At 44.4% G+C, this 25,926-nt stretch overlaps 1 protein-coding gene across 1 annotated transcript in view; it reads left to right on the top strand.

The window, feature by feature from the left end:
- The first annotated feature begins 6,728 nt into the window (after nt 1-6,728).
- Nucleotides 6,729-25,926, top strand: part of UBE3A (ubiquitin protein ligase E3A) — a 79,685-nt gene continuing 60,487 nt past the window's right edge. The window contains exon 1 of the mRNA XM_073614653.1: nt 6,729-7,267. Coding sequence (XP_073470754.1) covers nt 7,158-7,267 — 110 coding nt within the window. The 5' untranslated portion in view covers nt 6,729-7,157. The remainder of the gene's footprint in view (nt 7,268-25,926) is intronic.

Genomic DNA, 25,926 nt, shown 5'->3' on the forward strand with positions numbered 1-25,926 from the left:
GTCTTATACACAATGCTATAGTGCCTGTCCACCACACCAGGGCATGCGCAAACTGTGCACAGCAAATAGGTACTTGCAGTTGGCAGAGAGGCAGTCCAGGTACAAAGCAGGCAAGGTTCAGAATAGTCAGGGTCATTATGTAGTCAAAAAGGCAGGCAGAGTTCAGAGAATAGTCCAAGTTCCTATCCGAAGACATAAAACAGGGGAATCCAAACAATAGAGGGTAGATAGACAGGGAGCTTGGAGCACGTGTTACAGACGCTATCAGAAGCATGAGACTGCAGACTTGGCTGGTTTAAATCAGGTTTGATCTCTACCCAGATACTAGCTACATCATTTACCTTACAGGTGGACAGAAAGACAGGGAGAATGTATCACAGCCAAAACCAGAATGCTGGAATGAGACCAGCAGCTGTGATGGAGTAGGAGCACTACATGCTCCTGACAGTTATCCCCAGAAAAGTATAAGCGGCAAAACCTTCCACTGGGGACACTAGTTCTGGTGACCTGGGGGGGGGGGGGTGGGCCAAGGGATTCACTAAATTTGCGGGAATTTCCTCTAACTTCCTGTTGTGGTTATGGGGCAGGAAGAGAAGGTAAACCTACCCAATGGGACACAGATGACTATAAAAAAACTGATAGGGGTTATAACCTTTTGTCTATAGTTCTACTTTAACTTTTCTGCAGCCTATGTGGCGAAACACTACCCCTTTGCTTCTTTTCTGTCTATGCAGGAATTTAACACTTCAAGTGTGTTGAATACCTGGTAATCCATCCATACACTGCAATTCCTCCTGCCAACTTGTATGTCCTGTATTGATGACACACCCAGAAGTGTTGAATACCTGCTGCAGCTGGGGAGAGGCAAGGAGGTGGTATTTCACAGACACACAGACAGACCATTGGAAAGAAACATATATTGCCTCTTTAATTATAGGATGTGCATTGTGTACACCCCCTTCTTCATTTTTTACATTTTGCATTTATTTATTTTTTTTAGTACAGTATTAAAACGCTTTGTACCAAAAACCTAAATTTAGTGTCACAAAAGGGACAAATTGTAAAATAACATTTATAAATCAAATTAATTCCAGATGCCGGAAAGTTTGATTGTAATAATGGTAGTATAAAACAAGCCCTTTTGGCTTGTTTTGTCTAGGAAAGAGGAGAAACAGCTTTACTTACCTGATCCTCCTCTCCCTGATAGGAGGTACTCCCCCACAATCAGGCAGTGAACTGTCCTTTAACATCCTCACATCCAGTGCAGGGCTATGGATCCTGCTCTAGTCTTGACGACATCAGGACCCAAGGCCAGTAGAGCGTGGGGATGCAGGGAACGGCCCAGCTGTGGAGAAAAGAGGAGGATTGAGTAAGTAAATCTCTCTTTATTGTTTCCCTAAACCTAAACAAGCAATTAACCCTTGCAGTGCAGGCAAAGTCCCACTGGAAAGGATCATTTTTTAGTTAGGCTTTAAACATGCTGATTATGACTATTTCACACTCATGTAACCATGCTCCAACATATCCCCCCAACCCATTTGGTTGTCCTTGGACCAAAACGTGGTAACCCTCCGGCCAGCGTACAGCATTTCTGTACTGTGCAAGTGCAAGGTTTCTCGCCAACTGTGAAGAATAGAGCTTGCACAACCATAAGTGCATTGGTTAGGCTGGTGCAGAGTACACCACTGTACACTCGAAATCTTGATTTATTTGCTAGTGCATCTAAAAGGAAACTTCCAGTCAGTGAAGTGCATCCCTGCAGTGCTAGTCAGTGAAATGTGTGGATTTAGTGGTGGTCAGTGGAGAAGTGCATGTGTGCTGAGCTGTCAATTTACCAAAATGTATAGTTCCTTCACCCTGGCTCTTGACCAGTCTTTCAAATCTCCTGTAGTCTATAAGCAGAACTGGCGACATGAGCACTGTCTCTCAGTCCTTCACACAAGGAAAGAGGGAAGCTCCATCTCTCACCAACGGTGCTGTAAACATAAGGGGGCAACACCTGAAGGCTCACATGTAGTCTCATTGCATGTGATAGAGCCACATTGATCCTGGGAGAAGAATGGGTGAAAGGGCCATATATTGCTTAAAATATACTTCCTGTGCTGTGCATTGATTTTGAGAGGGCATAGGCAATGCTGGATTAGAAAAGGAGTGTTTCAAAGACGATCTCATCCGACTTGCAGTTTAGACACACAGCAATAAAGGTCTGTCTTCAAAGGCTGCTCTCCCTAAAGCCCCATACACACGATAGGACTTTCCCTTGGATTTTTGTACAAAGGGAGTTGGCCAGAAGTTTGTCTTGCATACAGACGACAGGACTTTTCCAGCCAACTTTCACGTGGTTTTTCAGCTCTTTACCACCACCCTTGAGTCAATCTCGCCACTTTTATTGGCGAGATTGACACCTTGCGAGCCGGGTTCACACTGGTGCGGGGATCCTACTTGGATCCCCGCCAATGCCAGGCACTGTGTTTGGTATGAATCTTGAGAGGTAACTCATTTTTTAAATAAAAAAACGGCATGGGTTCCCCTCCAGGGGCATACCAGGCCCTCAGGTCTGGTATGGATTTTAAGGGGAACCCCCTACGCCGAAAAAACGCAGTGGGGGTCCCCCCCGAAATCCATACCAGATCCTTATCCTAGCACGCAGCCCGGCCGGTCAGGAAAGGGGGTCGGGACGAGCGAGCGCCCCCCCCCCCCTCCTGAGCCATACCAGGCCGCATGCCCTCAACATGGGGGGTGGGTGCTTTGGAGGAGGGGGGCGTCCTGCGGCCCCCCCACCCCAAAGCACCTTGTCCCCATGTTGATGAGGACAAGGGCCTCTTCCCGACAACCCTGCCCGTTGGTTGTCGGGGTCTGCGGGCGGGGGCTTATCGGAATCCAGGATCCCCCTATAATAAGAGGGCCCCCAGATCCCGGCCCCCCACCCTACTTGAATGAGTATGGGGTACATGGTACCCCTACCCATTCACCTAGGGAAAAAGTGTCAATAAAACACACTACACAGGTTTTTAAAATAATTTATTAAACAGCTCCGGGGGGGTCTTCCTCCGGCTTCAGGTGTCCCTCCGGTTCTTCTTCTCCCGGTGTTCCAGTTCTTCGGCCGGCTCCTCCGCTGTCTTCAGGCCGCTCTCTTGCCAGCGGAGGTCAGGACTTCTGGGCTTCTTCCCTCTTCTCTTCTCCAGATGTTGACACGACGCTCTCTCCGGCTGGACTTCTCTCTGAGGGCTCCGTTGTGACTTATATAGGCAGAGACCCCGCCCCCTTATGATGTCACAGTCCCTGGGCATGCTGGGACTGTGACATTTTAGGGGGCGTGGTCAACACCACTCGGTGAGGGGGCTCCCGGATTCCGATAAGCCCCCGCCCGCAGCCCCCGGCCCTTGTCCTTATCAACATGGGGACAAGGTGCTTTGGGGTGGGGGGGCCCCCCTCCCCCAAGGCACCCCCCCATGTTGAGGGCATGCGGCCTGGTACGGTTCAGGAGGGGGGGCGCTCGCTCGTCCCCACCCCCTTTCCTGACCGGCCGGGCTGCGTGCTTGGATCGGGGTCTGGTATGGATTTTAGGGAGGACCCCACGCCGTTTGTCGGCGTAGGGGGGCTTCCCTTTAAAATCCATACTAGACCTAAGGGCCTGGTATGACCCGCGGCGGGGCTCGCAAGGTGTCAATCTCGCCGATAAAAGATTGACTTCCTTTTCTAGTCCCATCGCACCTGAGTCACGTTCAAAATGAACGGACTTGCCCATGTGTGGGCAAGTCCGTTCATTCTGAAAGTCCGCCGTAACTCCGGCGAAAGTCCGTCGGAAAGACGGGCGGACTTAGCCCGCCGGAAAGTCCGGTCGTGTGTGGGCAAGTCCGCCCGTTTTAAAGTCCGGCGCACCTGGCGGACAAAGTGCGGCGAAAAGTGAGCCGAGCAAAGTCTGCCGTAAAGTCCGCTCGTGTGTACGCGGCATAACAGCTTCTTGTGTGTGCATGAGCCCTTGAGTATAGACCACTGTCCCTTTTATCCACTTGCCTACTGGGCACTTTTACCCTCTTCCTGCCCAGACCAATTTTCAGCTTTCAGCGCTATCACTCTTTGAATGTCAATTGCTTGATCGTGCAACACTGTATCCATATGAAATTTTTATCATTTTTATTTTTCACACAAATAGAGCTTTCTTTTGGTGGTATTTAATCACCTCTGTGTTTTTTCTTTTTTGCTAAATTTTAAAAAGAAAAAGAAGTTTTTCATAGTTTTGTTATAAAATTTTGCAGATTTTTTTCTCTCTCACTGATGTGCGCTAATGAGGCTGCACTTATGAGCACTGGCGGGGTGGCACTGATAGGCTGCACTGATGGGCACTGGTGAGGTGTCACTGTGTTGGCAATGTTTATATCTCACTTAACTGATTAACGATACATAAAATAAGTGATTAAACCTTTGTCTATATAGGAAAAAAAACGAAAGATAACGATGCAGAAAGATAAAAAATTACATTTATTCATACAGACTACAAAGATAATTTAGGCCAAACTCAGACATGGTTACAATGGGCATACACCGGCTATCAATATTTTAAGACAAATCCTAGGATAGAAAAGGTTAGGGAAAAAGTAAGAAGATATAAGGGAATCCTTAACACAGACATCCTAACGTCTCGATGGTCTGGAGTCGAACAGATAGCTCTCCCCCTATTTTATATTCATTCTCCACCAATCAACAGATGCAACACGTTTATTGGTTCAGAGTTGCATCAAATTCTGATTGGCTACCTCTGAAGCCTAATGTTCATTGGTTAGGAGTTGCCTCAAATTCTGATTGGCTACCTCTGAAGCTTCCTAAATGTTCATGCTCAGGTTTTAGCCCGGGTTCACACTACAACGGGCTGCAGATCACACAGGAGCGCTGTGCGTCCCCGTTCCCCGTATCAGGGATGAATCAGGGACGATTCTATGCCTGAATTCAGCCCTGAAATGGAGCCAAATATGCACAGCGTTTTTGTGCAGTGCGCTCCTCAGCCGCCCCGGAGATATGTGAACCGGCTCCATAGGGAGCCAGTCACATTCTCCTGCTATGCGAATTAGATGTGCGGAAATGCACATCTAATTCGCATAGGTGTGAACCCGGGCTTAAGGTTATGGTGCCTCCAAGCCTATGACTTAATGAACAACCCCTTTGATCCCCAGCCCAAACAGTTCTGACATTTGCATGTCAACGGCCCCTGGTGAGATGGAGCCTGGATGTCTGCAAAGACTACCTGTAGTTGTAAAACAAAAGGAATTCAATTAACACCTGGAGACATTCAATAGTTCCCACGAGACAGGAGAACAAGTATTTTTAAAAGGTAAGCTGGGCCCTTATTTTATCATGATATCACAAACTATATATATATATATATATATATATATATATATATCATCTTCCTGTAAAAACATCTACCTACATACACACACATATATATATATATACACACACACACACATCCAATGGGGCATGGCAATTTAATTAGAGTCCTTGCAATGGTTCCCTTGGAGCTCCTTGATATAAATATGGATTTCAAAATCTCTACCACCACCACATCACTGATAGGCTGCACTGATAGGTACTCGTGAGGTGGCACTGATGGGCATTGGCGAGGTGGCACTGCACTGATGGGCACTGGTAAGGTGGCACTGAGATATGCCACTGATTGTCGGCACTGTTGGGGCTGCACTGATAAGCAGGACACTGATAATCAGTGCTCTGCTTATCAGTGTACATGTCCCTTTCACACAAGCCAGTTACCAGCTCTCCTCACGCTGTGAGGAAAAGAATGCCGATAACGGACTTGTGTTTACATCATAGTCAGTTGTGATTGGACATAGATGATCACGTGGTAAAGAGCTGCTGTGATTGGCTCTTTACCCCGATCTGTGATCAGCTATGTCCTGAGGACACGGCCATCGCAGAGTGTGCTTCATGTGCGATTTATGGGAAATGTGCGACTGTGCTGTAGCCGTCATTTGGCTATATCGTGGTCGTGATCTAGTTCTTATACACTTAACCAGTGGATCGGACCCAGCAAAGCCCACCAATAGGGATGAGCTCTGGCGTGTTCGCACAGCCCACGTGCAGAGCCTGCCAGGAAGTCGGCACAGCACAGCGCTAATCACAGGCAGTGAGACATTTTCCTGATGCGCGACTGCAGAGATCGGGAAATGTCTCACTGCCTGTGATTAGCGCAGCGCAGACTTCTTGGCGGGCTCTGCACGTGGGCTGTGCGAACACGCCGGAGCTCTTCCTTACCCACCAAGAAAAGAATCGGGAAACACAATTGAAACTAAACTCCCCAGCTTTTAAACTCTACCAGCCTACAAGCTGATTGTTTTCTATGAGTAATGGCTCTAGATGATATAGAATCCCTCCCCGGTGTGTAAATCCCAGTGTAGTATGATATTACAACCTGCTTATTTGCAATGAATAACAAGCCCTCTTGCTGGGTATATAAGTACTGGAAGAAGACGTGGTGTAAACTCCTCCATGTTCCATACAAGCCAATGAAAGGCTACAGCGAGCCTTATTATCAGGCTTCCTAGCAACCCCAACACCTCGCCAACAGCATTCTCATTGAACGTCATCCACAGGGGGACGGTTTAGGGTAAGCTGTCATACCCATCAGCTCCCATCGCCTCCCAATGTTTCTTTCTGCGCATGCTCCGTCTGCACCCAACCCAAACCATAGAGACAGGTCGCTCTACACTTCCGCTGCCTGTTCTGGTCGGCAGCAGCGGCTGGTGTGGTGTAGCGGGGGAGAGAAGTCTATGGTAGAGTGGCGCATTGCACGCTGGGATACCCCCGCCCTCCCCGTCGGTCCTCCTAGTTTGCGCTGCCCGAGGTCCGAGTTTTGTAGCAAGATGGCGGAGCTGGGCTCGGGGTGACAAGACAAGAACAGAAAGAAGCGGCCAGCTCTCGTTCTCCTCCCGTTTGACAGGTCGTGAGGCCCCGCACGGCTGTAGCTGAGTGTACCCTCTCCTCCAACGAGGCTGCTGTCCGTGTGACACCTTGTAGTAAGAAGTCTGCCCCGTGCCGCACTCATTCATATAGGAGATCGGTGCAGCCTGGATGTGTGGATGGCCCGGGGGCCCGCCTTGCTGGACTAGTTGTGTGCTTGCTGGATTGTGCCGGGTTCTCGCATGAGTTCCCCGGACCAGAGGAGGCGGCAGGAGAGAGAGGGAGTCCCGGAGCCCGAGGACAGGAGACACAGCCCCTGCAGCAGCCCGGAGAACAGTCCCGGGGGACACAGGTCAGACAGGGCCCTGAGGGGGAGGAGGGATACGAGGGGGCGGGGACAACTCTCATAGGCCTCATCTGCAGTGACTGGCCCTCACTTGGATCCCAATCCTCAGCCCCTCATATATATATATATCTCTTGGAGCCTTCTTATAACAAATGTACTATTGTCACTGCCAAACTCCTTTCTATTGCACCAAACGTTTCATCCACTCTTCAGATAACATCATTGCAATGCTAATATAAAGATAAAGTAGTTGTAAAGAATTATCCCTGGTGGGTGTAAGTGAACTGTCATGGGCTGCCTGATCACGGTGTGATGAGAACATGTTCTAAATACATTGAGCATTTACAAAGAAACACGCCAGCCAATCGGATTCTAGTTTTAGCTAGAGGAGTTCCAGCCCCCCCCCCCCAAATTGAGTCTTGTACTATTAGGGCACCTACCTGTCCAGACATCAGCAGTGTCCGATTTTTGAATTGGCTCTCAGGTGATGGCGCCGCCATCTTGACTAAGTAAAACTGGCAGTGACACCTTGCGGCATCAGAGCCGGTTTCCTACTGCGCAGTGCTTTGTGATTGGGCCGACTGCGGGGGAAGGAGGGCGAACTTCCAGCTCACTTTGCTGCGACGAACTGAGCGGGAAGTGGGAGCGAGTACACTCAAGTGTTTGGTCATACAGAAATTCCTCTTTCTGTACTTAAAGCTGAGTTCCACCCAAAAGTGGAACTTCCGCTCATTTGTCTTATCGCTTCCTCCAGTGCCACTTTTGGCACCTTTTTGGGGGGGGGGCGGATACCTGTATTTGACAGGTATTCGCCCACCCCTGTCCCTACTTCCGGGAGTGTCCGCGGCTGTTGACATCATCGAACGGCTCCCTCCTCCTTCCCCCTTCCCCCCGCTGCCAGGCCAGTAGAAGAGCGCAGCGGGTGCCTCGCGCATGCGCAGTAGGGACTCGGCGCCAAGCTGAAATGCTTCACTACCAGGTTCCCTTGATGGAAACATCAGCTGCGGTGCCGACATTGCTGGACTCCAAGGCAGGTAAGTTTCTGATTATTAAAAGTCAGCAGCTGCAGTATGTGTAGCTGCCGGCTTTTCATTTTTTTCAGCGGTGGGCGGACCTCCACTTTAATGTTGTCACTGTTTATCATCTCGGGACAATAGAGGGTTTTGAATGCGTACCTTAGACTGAAATGAGGGCTCCGCTAACAGTGGAATCATTCACACTACCAAAGAGATCTGAGATTTTCAGTTTAGAGGCGAAGAGACAACTAAAACAGATTTCTCATTGGCAGCTTTGAATTACTGCATGTATTCACTATGCATCATGGAGTACAAAGGTTGATGCTGAGCTGATCATTTATTTGTGTTGCGGTGCAATGTAGAGCAGCACCGATTGATTGTGTTGTGTATAGGTTGATTGTGTATAGGTTCTAATTGAGGACCAGTTCACACCACAAAAACGCACTCCAGATGTGTTTCTGCATGCACATTTTTGATCTATTCCGTTGCATTTTTGTTTTGATGCGTTTTTTTTTTTTTTTTTTTTTTCCTTCACTGTACTGGGGTCCGGTGCATTTGATGCATTTTACCGTGTTCCAGTGCAGGAAAAATTCAGCATGTTCTACTTTTTTTTTTTTTTTTTTCTGGAACTGATCACACTGGTGTGAACTGTGTTATTGGAGACCATATTACCTACTTTCCATGCATTTTTGATGCAGGAAAAAAACACACTGGATTGCATGTGGTGTGAACTGGCCCTGAAAGAGTTTAGAGATGCTGTCATCTTGCCAATTCGGATGACAGTGTCATTGCGAAGGTCCCCCCCCCCCCCGTGTTGCCCTGCCACTCCTTCCTCTGCCACAGCTTGCTATCAAGTATTAGAATCCCCCCCCCCCCCCCCCCGTTGGCTCATGTTAGGGGGAGCAGTAATGTGACTCTCTTATGTCACATGACAGTGCTCAGGCTTAGTGATTGGCTGACAGTTCTTAGGACTTTAACCCAGGAGAAGGCCATTCCTCCATATCTAGAAGGACCAGCTTTTGGCAGTGGCTGTGGCTATGGAGAGGAATTTGGGGGAGTGCAGGTAAGGTATGTATCATTGGGTCAGGGGTGGCCCTCTGCAGAAACACTGTCACTTTGTCCTGAATGGGCAAGGTGAAAGTTATGCTAAGGGTTTCCTTAAAATGGCTCTGTTACTAGTATGTTAACTGGAAATTAAGTGCTAGCTTATTGACCCCTTTCTCAACAGCCCCAGCATCCCTTTATAGGATCTTTACATCCAGGGGGTGAGAAGGACCAGCCTATCACATAACCACTTTGACTGTCACAGTGGTCACATGATTGAAAGCTGGTCCCACTAGCTCACAATCATTTGTAGAGACTGTGTTCAGGCCGGCAACTTGACTCTTGGCCAGTTTCCAAGGCTACTACAAGAGAGGCTGAGCGGCCATGTAATCTCCCTGCCTGACGTCGGAGGGGGATCAGGGCCCCTCCTGCAGTATCCATCGGAGCTGTACAGCGTCCGCAAGTCATGTGACCGGCCTGAAGACAACTCCAAATCAGTATTTACAGCACTCGTTTTTCTAAAAGACAGATGGTGTGCTACGCCATGATATCATTGAGGGGCTGGCATTCTTTGTATTATATGTGTTAAAAAAAACCTTTAAGAAAAGATTTAATGTGGTTGGAAACCTCAGATATGAAATATGAACAAAGCATATTCCTGTATAGTGTGTACTTGTCTCAATCCAGAGCACTAAGTGTCCTTCCTGTCTGCTTCCTCCTTTCTCTGCTATCAGCGTGAATCACTTCTGGAAAGTTTTCCTGAAACCAGTGTTAACCTCTTTACCCCCGGAAGGTTTTATCCCCTTAATGACCAGGCCATTTTTTGCGATGCAGCACTGCGTCGCTTTAACTGACAATTGCGTGGTCATGCGACGTTGTACCCAAACAAAATTGATGTACTTTTTTCCCCACAAATAGAACTTTCTTTTGGTGGTGCTTGATCACCTCTGCGTTTTTTTTTTTTTTTTTTTTTTTTTTTTTTTTTTCTTGCACTATTAAAAAAAAAAAAAAAAAAAATTTTTTTTTTTCAAAATAGTATTTACTTTCTGCTATAATACATATTAAAAAAAAAAAAAAAAAAAAAGGCTAATATGGATTCTTATACATATATTTGGTAAAGAAAATCACAATTGGCACAAAAGTTATAGCTTCTACAACATAGTCACAGAGGATAGATTATGGACTTTTAATTTTTTATTGTTTTTACTGGTAATGATGGTGATCTGCGATTATTTTTATTTTTTTTTGCCGGACTGCGACATTGTGGCAGACAAATCTGACCCTAAGTGACACTTTTAGGGGACCAGTGACACCAATACAGTGATCAGCGCTAAAAAAAAATGCACTGATCAATGTATAAATGACACTGGTAGGAAAGGGGGTTAACACTAGGGGTGATCAAAGGGTTAACTGTGTTCCCTCTGTGTGTTCTAACTGTGTGGGCTGGGCTCACTGGGACAACACACAGATCACTGTTCCTGTTTACTAGGAACAGCAGATCTCAATGTTGTCCCCTGTCAGAACGGGGATTTGCCCTGTTTACATAGGCAGACATTGAGCCCGCGGGAGCTCGTGCGCCCCCACAATATCTCATGCACGAAACGACGTTCAGGTATGTAGTTTCGCGCAGCGGGGTTGCCCTGCTGCAATATATGTGCGATGAGTGGTCCGGAAGTGGTTAATTTTTTACTTCAGATTTCGATTTTAGTTTTAGTCAGTCTTTTGACTAAAATGAATTTTAGTTTTAGTCGTATTTTAGTAAACTAAAATCTAATGGGTTTAGTTAAATTGTAATGCATTATTTAAACCTTTCTCTAGAAATTCCAAACTAATTATGTATTCTGGAGTAAAAATCCAATATGTTATTTATGGTATTAAAGCGGAGTTCCACCCAAAAATGGAACTTCCGCTTTAAGGGAAGGTGACCCCCTGACATGCCACATTTGGGAGGGGGGGAACAGAAACCCTCTTTTTAGAGGGTTCCAAGTCCCACTTCCTCCCGGGGCACCGAGGTGCTGGAAGTAAGTTCACCTCTCCCCCTCCCTCTCGGCAATCATCTCAGACATGTCACAGGTCCCAGATGATTGCCCGGCCAGTCACAGCGTGGCTTGTGCATGCGCAGTGCGTGCGCGCCCACAATGACAATGCTGGCACCGCAGAGAGAGGAGGGGGAGACGAGTGGGGCTTCGTTCCCCCCGCATCGCTGGACCCTGGGACAGGTAAGTGTTCTATTTATTAAAAGTCAGCAGCTGCAGTATTTGTAGCTGCTGACTTTAAATTTTTTTTTTTTTTAGTCGGAACCCCGCTTTAAGGTTTGAACATGCACTACAGACACAGATTTAGTCGTTGTGATATATAACGTCTTTATAAATAATATCAAGTTTCATAAACAAACAAAAATATTGCTTTTTGACAAACAGAAGTGCAACTTTATAATACTAAAAACTGTAAACTCTATTTCCTTTAATACCATTGCACATATTACCTGAATATATTACCAACATTAAATATTAGGAAAAAATATAAGAAAATACTTTCTTAATGTTTTCTCTTTCAGCAGCTTAATAGATGCCCCCTACTTATCCTTATGCGGTAGTACAATACATGTTTAAACTTTAACCACTTTACGCCCGCCCACCGTCAAATGACGGCTGGGTGGATGTCATATGACTGCCTCCCAGAACGACCGTTCTTGCGTGCCCCCGGGGGCACACAGCGTGGCAGCGCTGTGTTGCTAGGACATGGCATGACCCCGATCTGTGTAAAGAGCCACGGCTCTTTAACCATGTGATTGGCTGTGTCCAATCACAGCCGGTCACATGTAAACGCAATTTTTTTTTTTTTTTTTTTTTGAAAAAATAAAAAACCCAGGAGCGATTAAATACCACAAAAAAAGCTCTATTTGTGTGAAGAAAATGATAAAAAGTTCACATGGTTACAGTGCAGCATGACTGCGCAATTGTCATTCAAATTGTGACAGTGCTGAAAGCTAAAAAATGGCTTGGGCAGTAAGGGGGTGTAAGTGCCCTATATTGAGGTGGTTAATGTGCTATTATTATTATTATTATTATTATTATTATTATTATTATTATAGGCTCTGGATGGAAATGTGTTGCTGATTTATAAATGACTAGCAGCCTAGTGTTAATTCTGATGTCCATTTTCGATTCAGTTTTAGTTTAGTCTTTTGACTAAAATGCCATTTTAGTTTTAGTCGTATTTTAGTCTTAGACGTATTTTAGTCATTTGAATTGTTTTAGTCTACAAAAATATTTTAAAATTAACACTGCCTGACACCAAGAGAAAAAAGGTGACAGGGGAGGGATCCCCAGCTGATTCACAGCCCGTGCTGTGTGAAAGGGGGTGTGCTCCTTCCCTCCAATCAGTTCTCAGAGTGGACCCTCTGCTCCTTCTTCTTTTTTTTTTTTTTTTTTTTTTTTTTCAGATGCAGATAAACGGGTACAACTTCTATAGGAAGACTTGTGTGTGTCACCTGAGAATAGTCCCTTCACTGGCTATATGTAAGGGTTTACAGCCACTTCAATTCTTACCTGTACGGCCATGTGTAACCGGTCTTTTTGCTTTTTTTATTTTTTTTAAGCGCTACCGTTGCAGAAGAACATGCAACATCCAGGTGTGTTTTAAAAGCCTGGTTCCCCACTGAGTGCTTTGCTTTAGACAGCCAGGCCCTACATCATCACTGTGTCCTGTAGTAACATTGGAAATAGCAGATGGAACCAGAAGGTGTAAAGGGGGACCAGGCCTTCAATGTACCAGAAATTGTTAGATGCTAATTACCCTCATAGGGCAGGCAGTTAGTGAATGGCCGGAACAATCAGTAAACTACTAGAGTGCTCACCAGTGCCCTCCTAGTTCATGGGTGCCGGTAGTTCTCTCATTCACTGGACTCTGAATGGATGATGCAAATGGGGGGCGGAGCCATGCTTTTTTAAAATTGTGACAGTGGGTGTGCGGAGAAGATCCCCTGCCCATTGTCACAGCGCAGGCTCTAAGGCTGATAACTGAGCGATGAAATGCTGCCAATCGCTCGGTTCTCAGGGCTGTCGGTCACTGGCTTTCTGCTCTGCCCTTTCAGTGCTCACTGGAGCGCTGGACTGTGGAGGGGGCAGCTGGCTCAGGCTCTTAGTGGCTCTCTTAATGAAGACTGAGACAGTTGTCGGTCGGTCCAGACATGTGGGCGGATCTTTCCCAAGCTTGGACCGGCTCTGTGATGACAGCCAAATGTGGGCTTTAGCCTGCTATCTGCTGAAAACGGGTTTTGGCTGTACTTCTCCTTTAAATCATTCCACTGATTTTTCACTATTTCTGACACTGATCAAAAATAGTTTTTGGCTGGTGGTCCTCTTGCTCATCTCCACCTTATTCATTATGATTTTTTTTTTCTTTGATGGACTGAAAAGGGATTTAGTTTTTTAGAGTATGTGTTAACTGTAGGACTCATTCACACTTTACAAATAGTGAAATAGTGGATCTTTACCCCAGAAGTGAATGTTGATTATGGAATAGTGCTCTGAAGTGGCTGGAATTACTGCTGAGTGTACGACAACCTGATGGAGCAGACTGGAAATGCGTTAGCATTGCAAAGCATTTGGAAGTTCTGCCAGGATCTCCATAGTTTGGGTTGTTCAGTACCGCATGACACATTCAGTGGAGTAAATGTCATATCTTGGCATTTTGTAACCTGCACAGAATTAAACGCATGGGCTGCCATTGCTGATGTTTTCAGAAGATGCCAGTAACATGGTTGTCACTTTACTCAACTTTGGGCCAAAGCGCAAGAATCCTTACTGAAACCTCAGAGTTACTGTATAGATCTCTTATGTACTGTATTTTAAAGTGAAACTGTCGCCAACATTAAAACTAACCCCTATACCAATCACCCTGTGTTCAGCTCTGTCACAGACCGCAATGGAAATGTAAAAATCCATAGATAGGTTTTCCATTTTCTCCTTTTGAAGTACTCTGTACCACTGCATAGACAGTATGTCTCTCTTTTTTTTTCTTTTTTTTCCCAGGAGGTAGATGTGCAATCCCTTTCCTTCTAAATATATTTTTCTTTTAATTATAATGGGATCTCTGAAATACATGCAGTGTCAGCCCTGCCATATTTTTTCTAAACTGTGTAAACCCACCTGCATCCTATTTTCCACAACATAGACACTAATTATTTTGCAGTCCGTGATGAGAACTGGGAGGGCTTATCTTTTTTGAAATGACGCAAGAAGGGTGTGCAGGAGTGCTCTTAATTTGTGACACAATCAACAGATATTGGAACAGATTGCAATGAACTAATGTCTGATGTACTCTTACTAGTGTTAGGGAAGTCCATTAAGGGTCTCCATCAGGGTTGTCCTGATACCGATACTAGTATTGATACCGAACATTTGCGCGAGTACTTGTATTTGCACAAATGCTCCCAATGCCAGATTCGATACCTGGGAGAGATGAATAAAGCAACCCGGCGCAACTGGAAGTCAGGGGGCAGAACAACGGAAGTGACGTTCCGTGTCGACGTCAGCGGTTGGCCATCCCGATGCCCATCTTGGTACACCCTGCACTCAGCCGCAGTAAGCCAGCAGCGGACATCTTATTGCACCCAGTCCATATGGTTCAGGCTTGGTCTAACAAGATGGCGGCTGCCGCTTTTAATGCGGCTGAATGCAAGGAGTACCAAGATGGGCGTTGCAGGCAGCCTTTCCTCATGGCATGACAGTGCCTGCCCATCAGTACCCATAAATGCCACCTATCAGTGCCCATAAGTGCCACCTGTCAGTGCCATCTATCAGTGCTGCATGTTAATGCCACCTAATCTGTATTGTACTTTGAAAACTGTCACATAACATTAAAAAAAGTTTCGGTACTCGGTCTTAAAAAAAAAAGTGGTATCGGGGCAACCCTAGTCTCCATCACACTTCTGAAGTGTTCCTGATGCTTAGAAATATCCAGTGATAGCATTATGTCACCTTGAAATGTTCATCGCTGAATTTGGAATCAGAAAAATTTTGTATTTAGTGCAGTGGTATTAAAAACGCTACAATTAAAAGAGAAGTATGAGGTTTATTTTTTATTTATTTTTTTTTTTTTTGTAGAATCATACTTATCTAGGTGGATGCAACATCGATCTGATGCTGCATCTGCCCCCCTCCCCGCCAGCTCTAAGACTGAGAAATGAGGGATCAAACACCACCGATCGCTCTGTTCTCACGGCTCCGTGAGCAGAGAGCTGGTGACTGTCAGTCACCACTAAGGATTAGCTCAGGCGTGTTCGCACAGCCCACGTGCAGAGCCCACTAGGAAGTCGGCGCTGCGCTAATCCCAGGCAGTGAGACATTGTTCTGATGCGCGGCTGCCGAGATCGGGAAATGTCTCACCGCCTGTGATTAGCGCAGTGCCGACTTCCTGGCGGGCTCTGCACGTGTGCTGTACCACTCCAGTGGTGCCCCATGTACCCTATGATCCAGTTTCATGAATAAAAGAAGAATTTAATCAATTTATTCCGGTGTGCGGCTGTGCGAACACACCTGAGCTCATCCTTAGTCACCACTCTCTGCTCTGCCCCCTCCTCGCTCACTGGAGCGCTGGGCTATGGAGGGGGCAGGAGCGGCCGACTGTGGCTCACTGAGAGACTGAGTCAGGTGCTGGTCTAAGGTTGTGAGTGGATCCCAGCCATACTGCTGTGATTTTTCCACAGCCTCGACCAGCTCTGTGACGTCAGCGGACAGTGGGCTTCAGCCCGCTGTCTGCTAAAAACAGGTTGCAAGAGTGCAGAACGAACTGCACTTATGTGATTCACAGGAGAAGTACAGCCAAACAAGCTTTGCCTGTACGTCTCCTTTAGGCTAGAAAACATGTTTTAAAGTCCAGTTTCCACAGTGATGTGCTGATGACAGTCCTTTAGACTCCTGACAGTGCCATTTTGTGTGACATGTTACCTGTCTAGTATTCCTAGCAAAGGGTAGACAGTCTTCTAATAAACTGCTAATATGTGGCTGATAAGTCTTTCATTTTTTGATATAGAACTGCTTTGAACTCAAAGTGAATCCTCATCTTATTAATACACTTTATTCCAGTGGAACCCCCTCCACCAGAATGTAAGAAGGCTTTTTTTTTTTTTTTTTTTTTTTTTCTTTTTTACTTTTTCTCATCTAGGGAAGAATGGCATCCCCTCCACTCCTGAAGCCACCTGAAATGTGCATGTTGCATATCTCAGAAGGCATCAGCTTTAATACAGCAGCTGGTAGCAGTGTGGACCTGAAGGTGCTTCATCAGAGGGCTGGCTTCCTGAATCGGGAAGAGACAGCTGGCTCCCAGTGACATCAGAGATGCATGTGTTGGACCCAGATTGCAGCTAGGCAAATCACAGCTGGACAAACTTGAATTTGTGAGAGTGGGTCGAGTTGATTTTTTGAGGATAACCCAGCTTTAAAGGTAAAAGGAATAGAAAATTTTTAGTGGAGTGCGTTGAATGTGTTTCTGTAATCCTTAGAATGTGCTATTATCATTGGAAAGCGGTGTGTACAGTTAATTGGACATGCTACACTGCAGCACCATGATGTGAACTACGTTCACTGATTCCAGTTTAATTTCTCTGTGTCCCATGCTTTGTCTGCAGTAGGGACAAGAAGCTTAATGCTTAGTATATTAGACAAACAATAAAATTAAACCCAAAATTCATTAATATCAATCATGTTTGTCAGTAATATGCTTTGATTTATTTTTCTAAGATACACCTATTTTTGGAGAATTATGTAGGGGATGCCAGTGCTCGCCTCTCCTCCTTCCTTTTTTTTTTTTTTTTTTATCTATTCATTTAAAGATGTGTCACAGGTACAATGAAAAGGTAACTTCTCTGAACAAACAATCAATGTCAAGCTTGTGAGGTACAACCAATACTTTGTATTGTATTATGGAAGGTCGAAATATTGAAGGCAATAAGAAATACAAAACATTCTTATCTATATGTATGAAACCCCTCAAGCAGGTTACACCAAAGGCGAGCCTGTCCTGGGGGGGTTACCCCTAGATTGCCAGGGAAATCCGTCACGTCATAGAGGGAAGTCTAAAATGGGATAGAGAACGCTATCCTGTACACACCATATTTTCATCCTATTTATTTTAAGGGAATTAGAAAAGAAGCAGAAGAAAGAGTGAGGGAGTGTTAGGAAGGGAAGGAAAAAAAGGGGGGGGAGGTGGAGGTATGGAGGGGGTCACCTCCCAGGAGAGGGCATCAACTGCATCAGTCAGGCAGTGGGAACCTTCGACGAAGAATCTTGGGTATATTGGAGGAATTCATCCGAGAAGCGGAAGAGGTCCCAGTGAATCCATCTGGACATGTGTTCCTCTGACTTATCCCACAAAGCCGTGGTCAGATCTTCCATTTGCTTTATGTCCTTCACTCTTGCAAACCACCGGGCCACGATTGGGGCAGACTGTTGCTTCCACAGAGGTGGAATGCAAGCCCGTGCAGCATTAAGGCGGTGTTTGAGAAGGGATTTGTGGTAACGTTTCCTTGACCATGGGGTGGTGTTAAGCAGGACCGCAGCTGGGTTATCTTGTAATGAAATGTCTGTGAACTTATGTATGAGCTTAAGCTCTGGTTGCCAGAAAGTGGCAAGCGTAGGACACTCCCAAAAAATATGTAGAAGGGTACCCGAATGGAGGCCACAACACCAGCAACGATCCGTCTGAAGAGGGAATATTTTTGCCAGAACTTATAGGGGTTCTATACCAACACGTCAAAATTTTGTACGTGGTTTCCTGGTACCTACTGCATAGGGAGGATTTTTGCACAAAAAAAAGTATTCTCTCCTTTTGGGGTTCAGTAAAGGTAACTTGCAAGTTTCTCTCCCATTTTGCTAAGAACGGAGGGTCTTTTGTGACATGGAGATCCAACAAGGATTTATACAAGGTTGATAAGGAACTCCGGTACACCATTCCTAAAGGGGGATACACCATTATCCCAATTATCCATTTTTGAATCAATCTGTACAAAAGATCCATTTGCTAAAGGTACAATTTCATCACTTTATAATCAATTATATGGAGTAGCAAATCTTAATAGACCCTCTTACGTTCAGAGGTGGGAGGAGGACCTGGGACGAACTTTAGAAGACACGGACTGGTCTAACATATGGCTCACATCTAAGTCATTTTCACCCAACATCTTAGCACTGGAGACAAATTATAAAGTCCTAACTCGCTGGTACCTGGTACCCGCTAGAGTGGCAAAATATTCACCTAATACCTCAGCTCTTTGTTTTCGAGGATGCCCAGAAATAGGCACATATTTACACATATGGTGGACGTGCCCAGTAATCCAAACCTTTTGGAAGGAAGTCTTCGTGATTGCATCTAAAATATTTAAAAAAATAATACAACCAGATCCATATTTAACTTTACTTAATCTAAAACCGGAATTGTTAACACTCTCTCAATTCAAACTTATGATCCAACTAATAACGGCTGCAAAACAAACAGTGGCCAAGGCATGGAAATCTCCTACATTGGTACTAGCAGAAACAATTCACAGAATGAATAATACAATGTCCCATGCTAAGATGGTAGCCATCGATCAAAATCAAATTCCAAAATTTGAAAAACTTTGGCATCCTTGGATAAAACAACAGTTCCTGTCAAACTTCAATGACTCTGTCCTGTTGCCATGGTAACAGATTAAATGACTTAGAGACACCCATTCTAAGGTTTCAAAGAGAACTAAAAAGAATAATAAACTGACGAGCGGGACAACCTTGTGGACCATACCTCTACCTTTCAACCGTTTTTCTTCTTTCTCTTTCCTTTTCTCCACCTTACGATTAAAGCTCATTATCAGAATTTATTTGACCTATATACACTCTACCTGTAAACAATATGTATAGTAGGTATAAATCATTTAAATACCTACAAAAGTAACTAAGGAAATTATATATATCTTTAATTTAGGTTTACGTGAACCCAATGTTTAATATTTGAAATTTCATGATATTTACCTATATAAACCCTACTGTAAAACAATGAGCTTACTTTATAGATCCTTGTAAACTTACTTTATGTATCTTTATAACATTGTATACTCAATAAACTTCTTTTGACAAGGATAAGGAACTCCGGATCGGTCCCTCTCCCAGACAAAGCTCCTCGAAAGAGTGGAACTTACAAATAGAGAGCCAGGCTAGGCAACGATCTAAGGAAGTGCGATAATTAAAAAGTCCTCCAATGTTCCAGTTTAAGTTTTACCCAGAGTCTCAGGGCACTGTGTCGGCACCAGTCTACAACCCTGGTCATATGCACCGTAGTATAATATAGTTCTGGGAAACCTACTCCGCCCTTCAGCTTAAGTCGTAACAGTAACGCTCTACCAAGACGTGGATGTTTACCTCGCCAAATGAATTTGATAAATACCGACTGTACCGCATGAAAAAAGGTCTGAGGTATTTTAACCGGCAGTGCCTGCAATAAGTACAGGAGTCTGGCCATCGCATTCATCTTAAGTACGTTGCAATGGCCAAACCAAGAAAGGGCCAGAGTGTCCCACTTTTTAAGGTCAGCGATTAGCGTTGACAGGAAAGGTTGGTAATTGAGGGGGAGATTGTCATTTACGTTTGCAGAAATTTTCGTTCCCAGATATTGAATCGAGCAGTTAGCCCATTTGAATGTAAAATAAGGGCGTAAGCTCGCTCTGGTAGCATCTGTTAGGGAGATATTTAAGGCCACTGATTTTTGTAAATTGACCTTGAATTTAGACAAGCTACTACGGCGTTTCAACTCTAACGAGGGTAAGGAGGTAAAAGGCTCAGTGATATAAAATAAGAGGTTGTCGGCTTACACAGCCACCTTGTGTTGGTAGTTGCTGGCTGTAATGCCTCGGATAGATGGGTTACCCCTAATATCTTGTAAAAAATGTTCCAGAGAGAGAACGAATACCCTGTTTCCCTGAAAATAAGACCTAGCGTGATTGTCAGTGATGGCTGCAATATAAGCCCTACCCTGAAAATAAGACCTACAAGGTCTTTAACTAGGGCTTATTTGGAGGGTAGGGCTTAAATTGCAGCCATCACCGACAATCACGCTAGGTCTTATTTTCGGGGAAACAGGGTAGTAGTGGGGACGGGACAACCCTGTCTGGTGCTGTTTGATATGGAGAAGGGGCTGGAATCGTAGCCATTTACCCGTACCGTGGCAGTGGGATTCTTATAAATGGCTGAAATCCATGACAGGATGGGGCCTGGTATTCCCACAAATTTTGAGCGTCTCCTGAAGAAAGGCCCAATTCACCCTGTCAAAGGTCTTCTCGGCATCTGTGTACAGGAGTAAGACGGGAATACAGGAGCGTTTTGCTGTGTCTATGATGCTCAGTGTCCGAATAGTGTTGTCCCTAGCCTCCCTATTTAGAATTAAACCAACCTGATCTGTTGCAATTAAGCGTTGCAGCAAGACATTCATCCTAGAAGCCAGGATTTTGGTGAATAGTTTCATATCGCAGTTTAGAAGGGAAATAGGCCTATAGCTGGCACTTAGTAACGGGTCCTTATCCGGTTTAGGGATCACTGAAATGGATGCACGTTGCATGTCCGCAGGGAATCCGTGTCCATCTAAGACAGCGTTAAAAGCCGTGATAAAGTGAGGTGCAAAGGAATCCTGGTATTGTTTATAATAGGGATGGCGACTCCGTTGGGACCGGGAGCCTTACTGGACTGAGTGGTAGCTATGGCCGAAGCAAATTCTTGTACTGTAATGGGCTTAGAAAGGTCCTCACGCTCTTCTGTAGTTAGCGTAGGGAGATTGGATTCGCTAAGATACTTGCAGATGTCCGAGGGGCTCCGGGACGATTAATTTCAAGTGGGAGGTTGGTCTAAATTTTACAGTTTAGAGTAAAAGTCACGGAAGCTCTCCGCCAGCTCCAGAGAATTGACTTTAGAACCAGATGACGAAAGTAAAGCTGGTACGTATGTTTGATTGCTTGGTGCATAAGGTATTGGCCAGTAGGCGGCCGCACTTATCTTCGTATTCGTAAAAAGAACGATGGCCTTTAATGTACGGTCTGGACTTGTGTTGACATTCTAAGGAGTGGAGTTGAGCTAGAAGGTCGGACAAGGGTCGCCTCTCCTTTTGAGAATGCTAGTTCCTTGGTTTTAGTGCAACAGGAATAAAGAATTTTGAGACACTTCTGGCAACATGCTTTTTCTAAAAGGTATTGCAGCCAGGCCACCAGTATTTTGAGAGAGGCCAGCACTGGCAGCCCCTGTATTTTTTTTTTCATGAGAAGTGTACTTTTAAAGCGGGGTTCCACTCAAATTTTTAACTTAATCTTACCCCCTTCAGTTAATTGCATAGATGTTCAAATGCCGCACAAAAATTTTTTTATCGCTGTAATTACCTTTTATATTGTACTTTATTGTGGCACTTCCTGTCTCTCCTCCCATGGGAGTAGGCGTGTTTATTGCCTTTCCCTGGCGCCGCACTGTCTCCTGGGAGCTTAGTGTCAGGCTTCCCAAGATTCAGTGAGGAAACAATGATCATGCTTGTGAACAAGCTGTGAATGAACAGCATTCACCACATCCGGGAAATCAATGCTTGTGGGCTTCACATGCCCACAAGCAAGATGGAAACAGCCAGCATTACATTTTTTAAGTTATTCTTCAGTACGAAAACAGACAGAGGCGGCAATATTACACCCAAACTGTGAGTATTTTGGGATTAGCAAAGTGTCTCAATTAAAAAAAAGATTGGTCGCCAGACTCCCGCTTTAATTTAGAATGCCTGTGTGCGACAACTGTGATGGAAACAGACGTTTCCTGACTGCATACTATTTTCAAGGGTAATGCTTACAGTTAATAGATTTAGCTGTATTGCCCTTTTGCTAGGTGCACCCATTTTACATTTGTGGAAACCCTTCTCCTGTTGTATCATCCTTACTTTGAATGATATAATTTCCAAGTTTTCTTAAGATAACCAGTTTGATCAAAGTAGTGCTGCATACTCTTATGAACTGTGCTGGTCAGTAGTAAGGTCGTCGCAGATATCAACTGTCACGCCAGGATTGGAAGCAAGCGTGGAGTCATTGCCATGTAACATCTGTATCAGTTTACTTTTAAGGTATGCAAGTGTGCAATTTGTCAAAAGGAGGAGGCTCCCGATATAGTGCATACTATTTTCACTGACCAAAGGTTCAAAAGCACATTTAGACTGCATTAGGTGCAGCCCTGTACAGTAAAACAATCTGCTCCTAATTGCAATCTTAAGCTTATTATTAAAGCGAACCCTCATTCACCTCTTACCCATTGCAGAAATCTAACTCTCCCCCCTCCTTTTTACCTATTTTTGAATACTTTTTAACGTATTTTTGAGGGGTAGCAAGTGTCTTTTCAAGCAGGTACTTGCCACTTCTACATTCCTTACCTAGGGGAGGATGACATTCCCTTGTTTCTGACAGTGTATCATTAGAAGAAGCCTATACAGTAAGGCTTCATGTACACTGCTGCTGGTAAACGGACGTTTAGGAGCAGTTGGGCATTTTTCTTAACTGCTCCTGAACTCTCCTCTGTTATCTTATCAGTACATGTACACAGGGTCATTTCTAGGCAGTTGAGTTTAGAGGCTTTTTTTGGAACGCAAAAAAATGGGTTCAGAAGCTGAGTTTAGAGGCATTTCAAGCGCAAACACTTCTAAACGCGGTAATTCGCATTTATCCGCATTTCGTTTACCAAGTGTTTTTATTTTTTTTACTATCTGTCAAGTTAATTCGTTCAGGAGAGGTTGTAAAAATGTCCTGTGTACATGAAGCCTAAGTCACCTACATATAAACGTTCAACTTGCAAACTTTCAAAGATGTGAACGTGTGTTTGTATGTACAAACACTTGGGCTGAATGAGAAAAAACTGACAGGTTGCCATACTAACACAAGCATTGTTGGTGCAGTGATCTCCCCTGCTGTGCTATTGTGTTCTGACAGGTGGGCTCCCCCCACCAGAACACACTGATCAGTGATCGCAGTTATTGTCTGCAAGCGCAGATCTTTGTTGGACTTACAAACAAGTTGGAGCTCCTGGGATGGAACTTGTTCATAAGTTGAGAACTTACTGTTCTTGCAACAGATTCTCATAAATAAGCTTAGATGGCAAGGTGCCAGTTAGTTTCCTATTTTCCATAATGCACCTATCCCTGAGCTTATAGGCAATGTTGGTGTCCGTCCATTTTGTACACATGGTTCTTCAATGACCTTGGTGCTTGTTTGTTTTTTCCAACCCATGCTATGGCTTGGCTTTCTCCTTAACACGGAGGAATGCAGCTTCAATGCTGATGGACACTGTACTGTGCATCAATCATATGGTTTAGTTGCTTGACTTAATATACTTTTTTTTTTTTTTTTTTTTTTGGTCAGTAAAGTTGGAAAAATGCATTTTGCGACCTACCTTTTTTTCTATCTAAATTGACAAGATTGGAATGTCAAACAAGTGGAACTGGCCTCTGTAGATCGTATCATCTCCATAACTGCTGGGGTTTGTGCAGTCTGCATGCTTTAGAGATTAAAATTCAGATCAGTGAAATACAAAAAGCACGTAGGAGCAAAACTGTTAAATTTGTATATGAATCTAAAATGGTTAAATGGTATAATACTGTTAGAAATTTTGAAGAGCTAAAACAATCCTGGTTCACACAGGATCCAACTTGTACAACATAAGTACGTATAGCAAACTCTTGAACTCCGCCCCTCCCCCATTTTCAAGCTGCATGGATGGAACTTGGGATATGTGACGTGCATATCCAAAAAGGCTTCAGAGTGGAAGCCTAGGCTGGGTGGGTGGGCAAAAAAGAAAAAAAAAGTTAAATAAATTTTAAAAATTGCTGTTTTAGATTGTAGCGGGAGAAAGGAGAGTGATGATGCCTAGTGCAACTAACAGGCAAAAGTACAATTCAGCTTTAGTTTGGGAATGCTACAACACAGATATTAATGGGGTGTTAGTGGGATGAACTGTCACTTTAAACAAGCTGCTAGCAGACTTCAGTAAGCTTCAGCTTAAAAACCTGTTTAAAAATGACAGTCAACACTTCCATGAAAGGCCAAGTTCACTTTTTGTAAAAACAATTATAAAAAAAAAAAAAATACACTTTTTTGCAGGTAAAAAAAGTGTATTTATTTCATATTTTTACATAGCATCCTGTATAGCAGGAATATGCAATTAGGGACCTCCAGCTGTTGCAGAACTACAAGTCCCATGAGGCAAAAGAAGACTCTGACAGCCACAAGCATGACACGCAGAGGCATGATGGGACTTGTAGTTTTGCAACAGCTGGAGGTCTGCTAATTGCTTATCCCTGCTGTATAGCATTGTATCAGCAGATCACGGGTGCAATGCCTGGATCCTGCAGACTCTCAGTACACTGTCTGCCCGTACCTCCAATATAGGCAGGAAGAATAAATGAACTACCAGTGCGCTTACTAGTGTACTCGCAGTTCATTTAGAACTACAAGCAGTCTATTCATTCACAGGAAACTGAATGAATGACATAGCTGTGTGTGAGTGCTGCAACAACGTTGCTGTTTACAAATTGTGACAGATTCCTGCCTGTCCGCTGTCAGTAGGGGGTGGGTGGGTAGGAGCATGTTACACCCTAAATATGGGTGTAATATGCTCCTAAAGGTGAACTTGGCCTTTAAGATCTGTGTTTAACATTCCCAAACTGAAGAGATTTTTAAAGACTTCAACAAAAATTTGCTGAAAGCTTTGCAAAGTCTTGCTATACAGATTTTTATTCAAGCAAGTGAACAAGGCCTAAAGCTTGGGTACACACATACCAAATTACAATCTTTGTGTAGTTCTGTTCGACAGAAGTCAGTCAACAATCGGCTTTTGTTGAACGGCCCTTCTCGAAAACCAGCATTCCATCAGCTGCTGCAGTGCTGGTCAGTGTATTCTGCGGGGGGACGAGATTGCTGCATCCATATCGCTTATGTGGATACAGGAGTCTGAGATTTTTTTTTTTCTGTGCAGCCCAATGTTTGAATGAAAAATAACTTGGTGTGTACCCAACTTTAGTCTTCAATTAAGTGAAATGTACAGCACACTGGTATGCAGTGGAGAAACACATCTACACTTCTAGCTTTAATATGAATTCTGTGGTACTCAACACCACAACAGCCATGCTATGCCTGCCATGTAATGCTACATAAAGCTTGATGTCTGTATTTATACTGCTGTAAACCAATCTTTTTTTTTTTTTTTTTTTTTTCCTGTCAATTGTTTAAATGTATTGGTGGAAAAAAAAGTGTTTGCAAATTAGAACCCGATTTTAAAAAAGACACAGCAGAAAAGACAATTAGTAGGAGCCTCAATCTCACTGCTACTTACTCTGATGTCAACTAGATAACACTTTTATATAAAAGGCTGATTCTAGAGTACTTGTGAAAACTTAAGTGAACTTAGTAAGGGTTCAGCAGTGTACTGCATCCCTTACTGTCAGGGAGCTGCCAAACTCTTGCATGCAGTAGTTGGAGAATTCTTTGAGGGCAGTGTAATAATAAATGTCCTCTTTAGTTCCACACTTTGAAAACCACAGGTCTTTCTCACCTTTGCTCTTCACCAT

Source organism: Aquarana catesbeiana, linkage group LG02 (genome assembly GCF_042186555.1).
Source record: "Aquarana catesbeiana isolate 2022-GZ linkage group LG02, ASM4218655v1, whole genome shotgun sequence".
Taxonomy (NCBI): domain Eukaryota; kingdom Metazoa; phylum Chordata; class Amphibia; order Anura; family Ranidae; genus Aquarana; species Aquarana catesbeiana.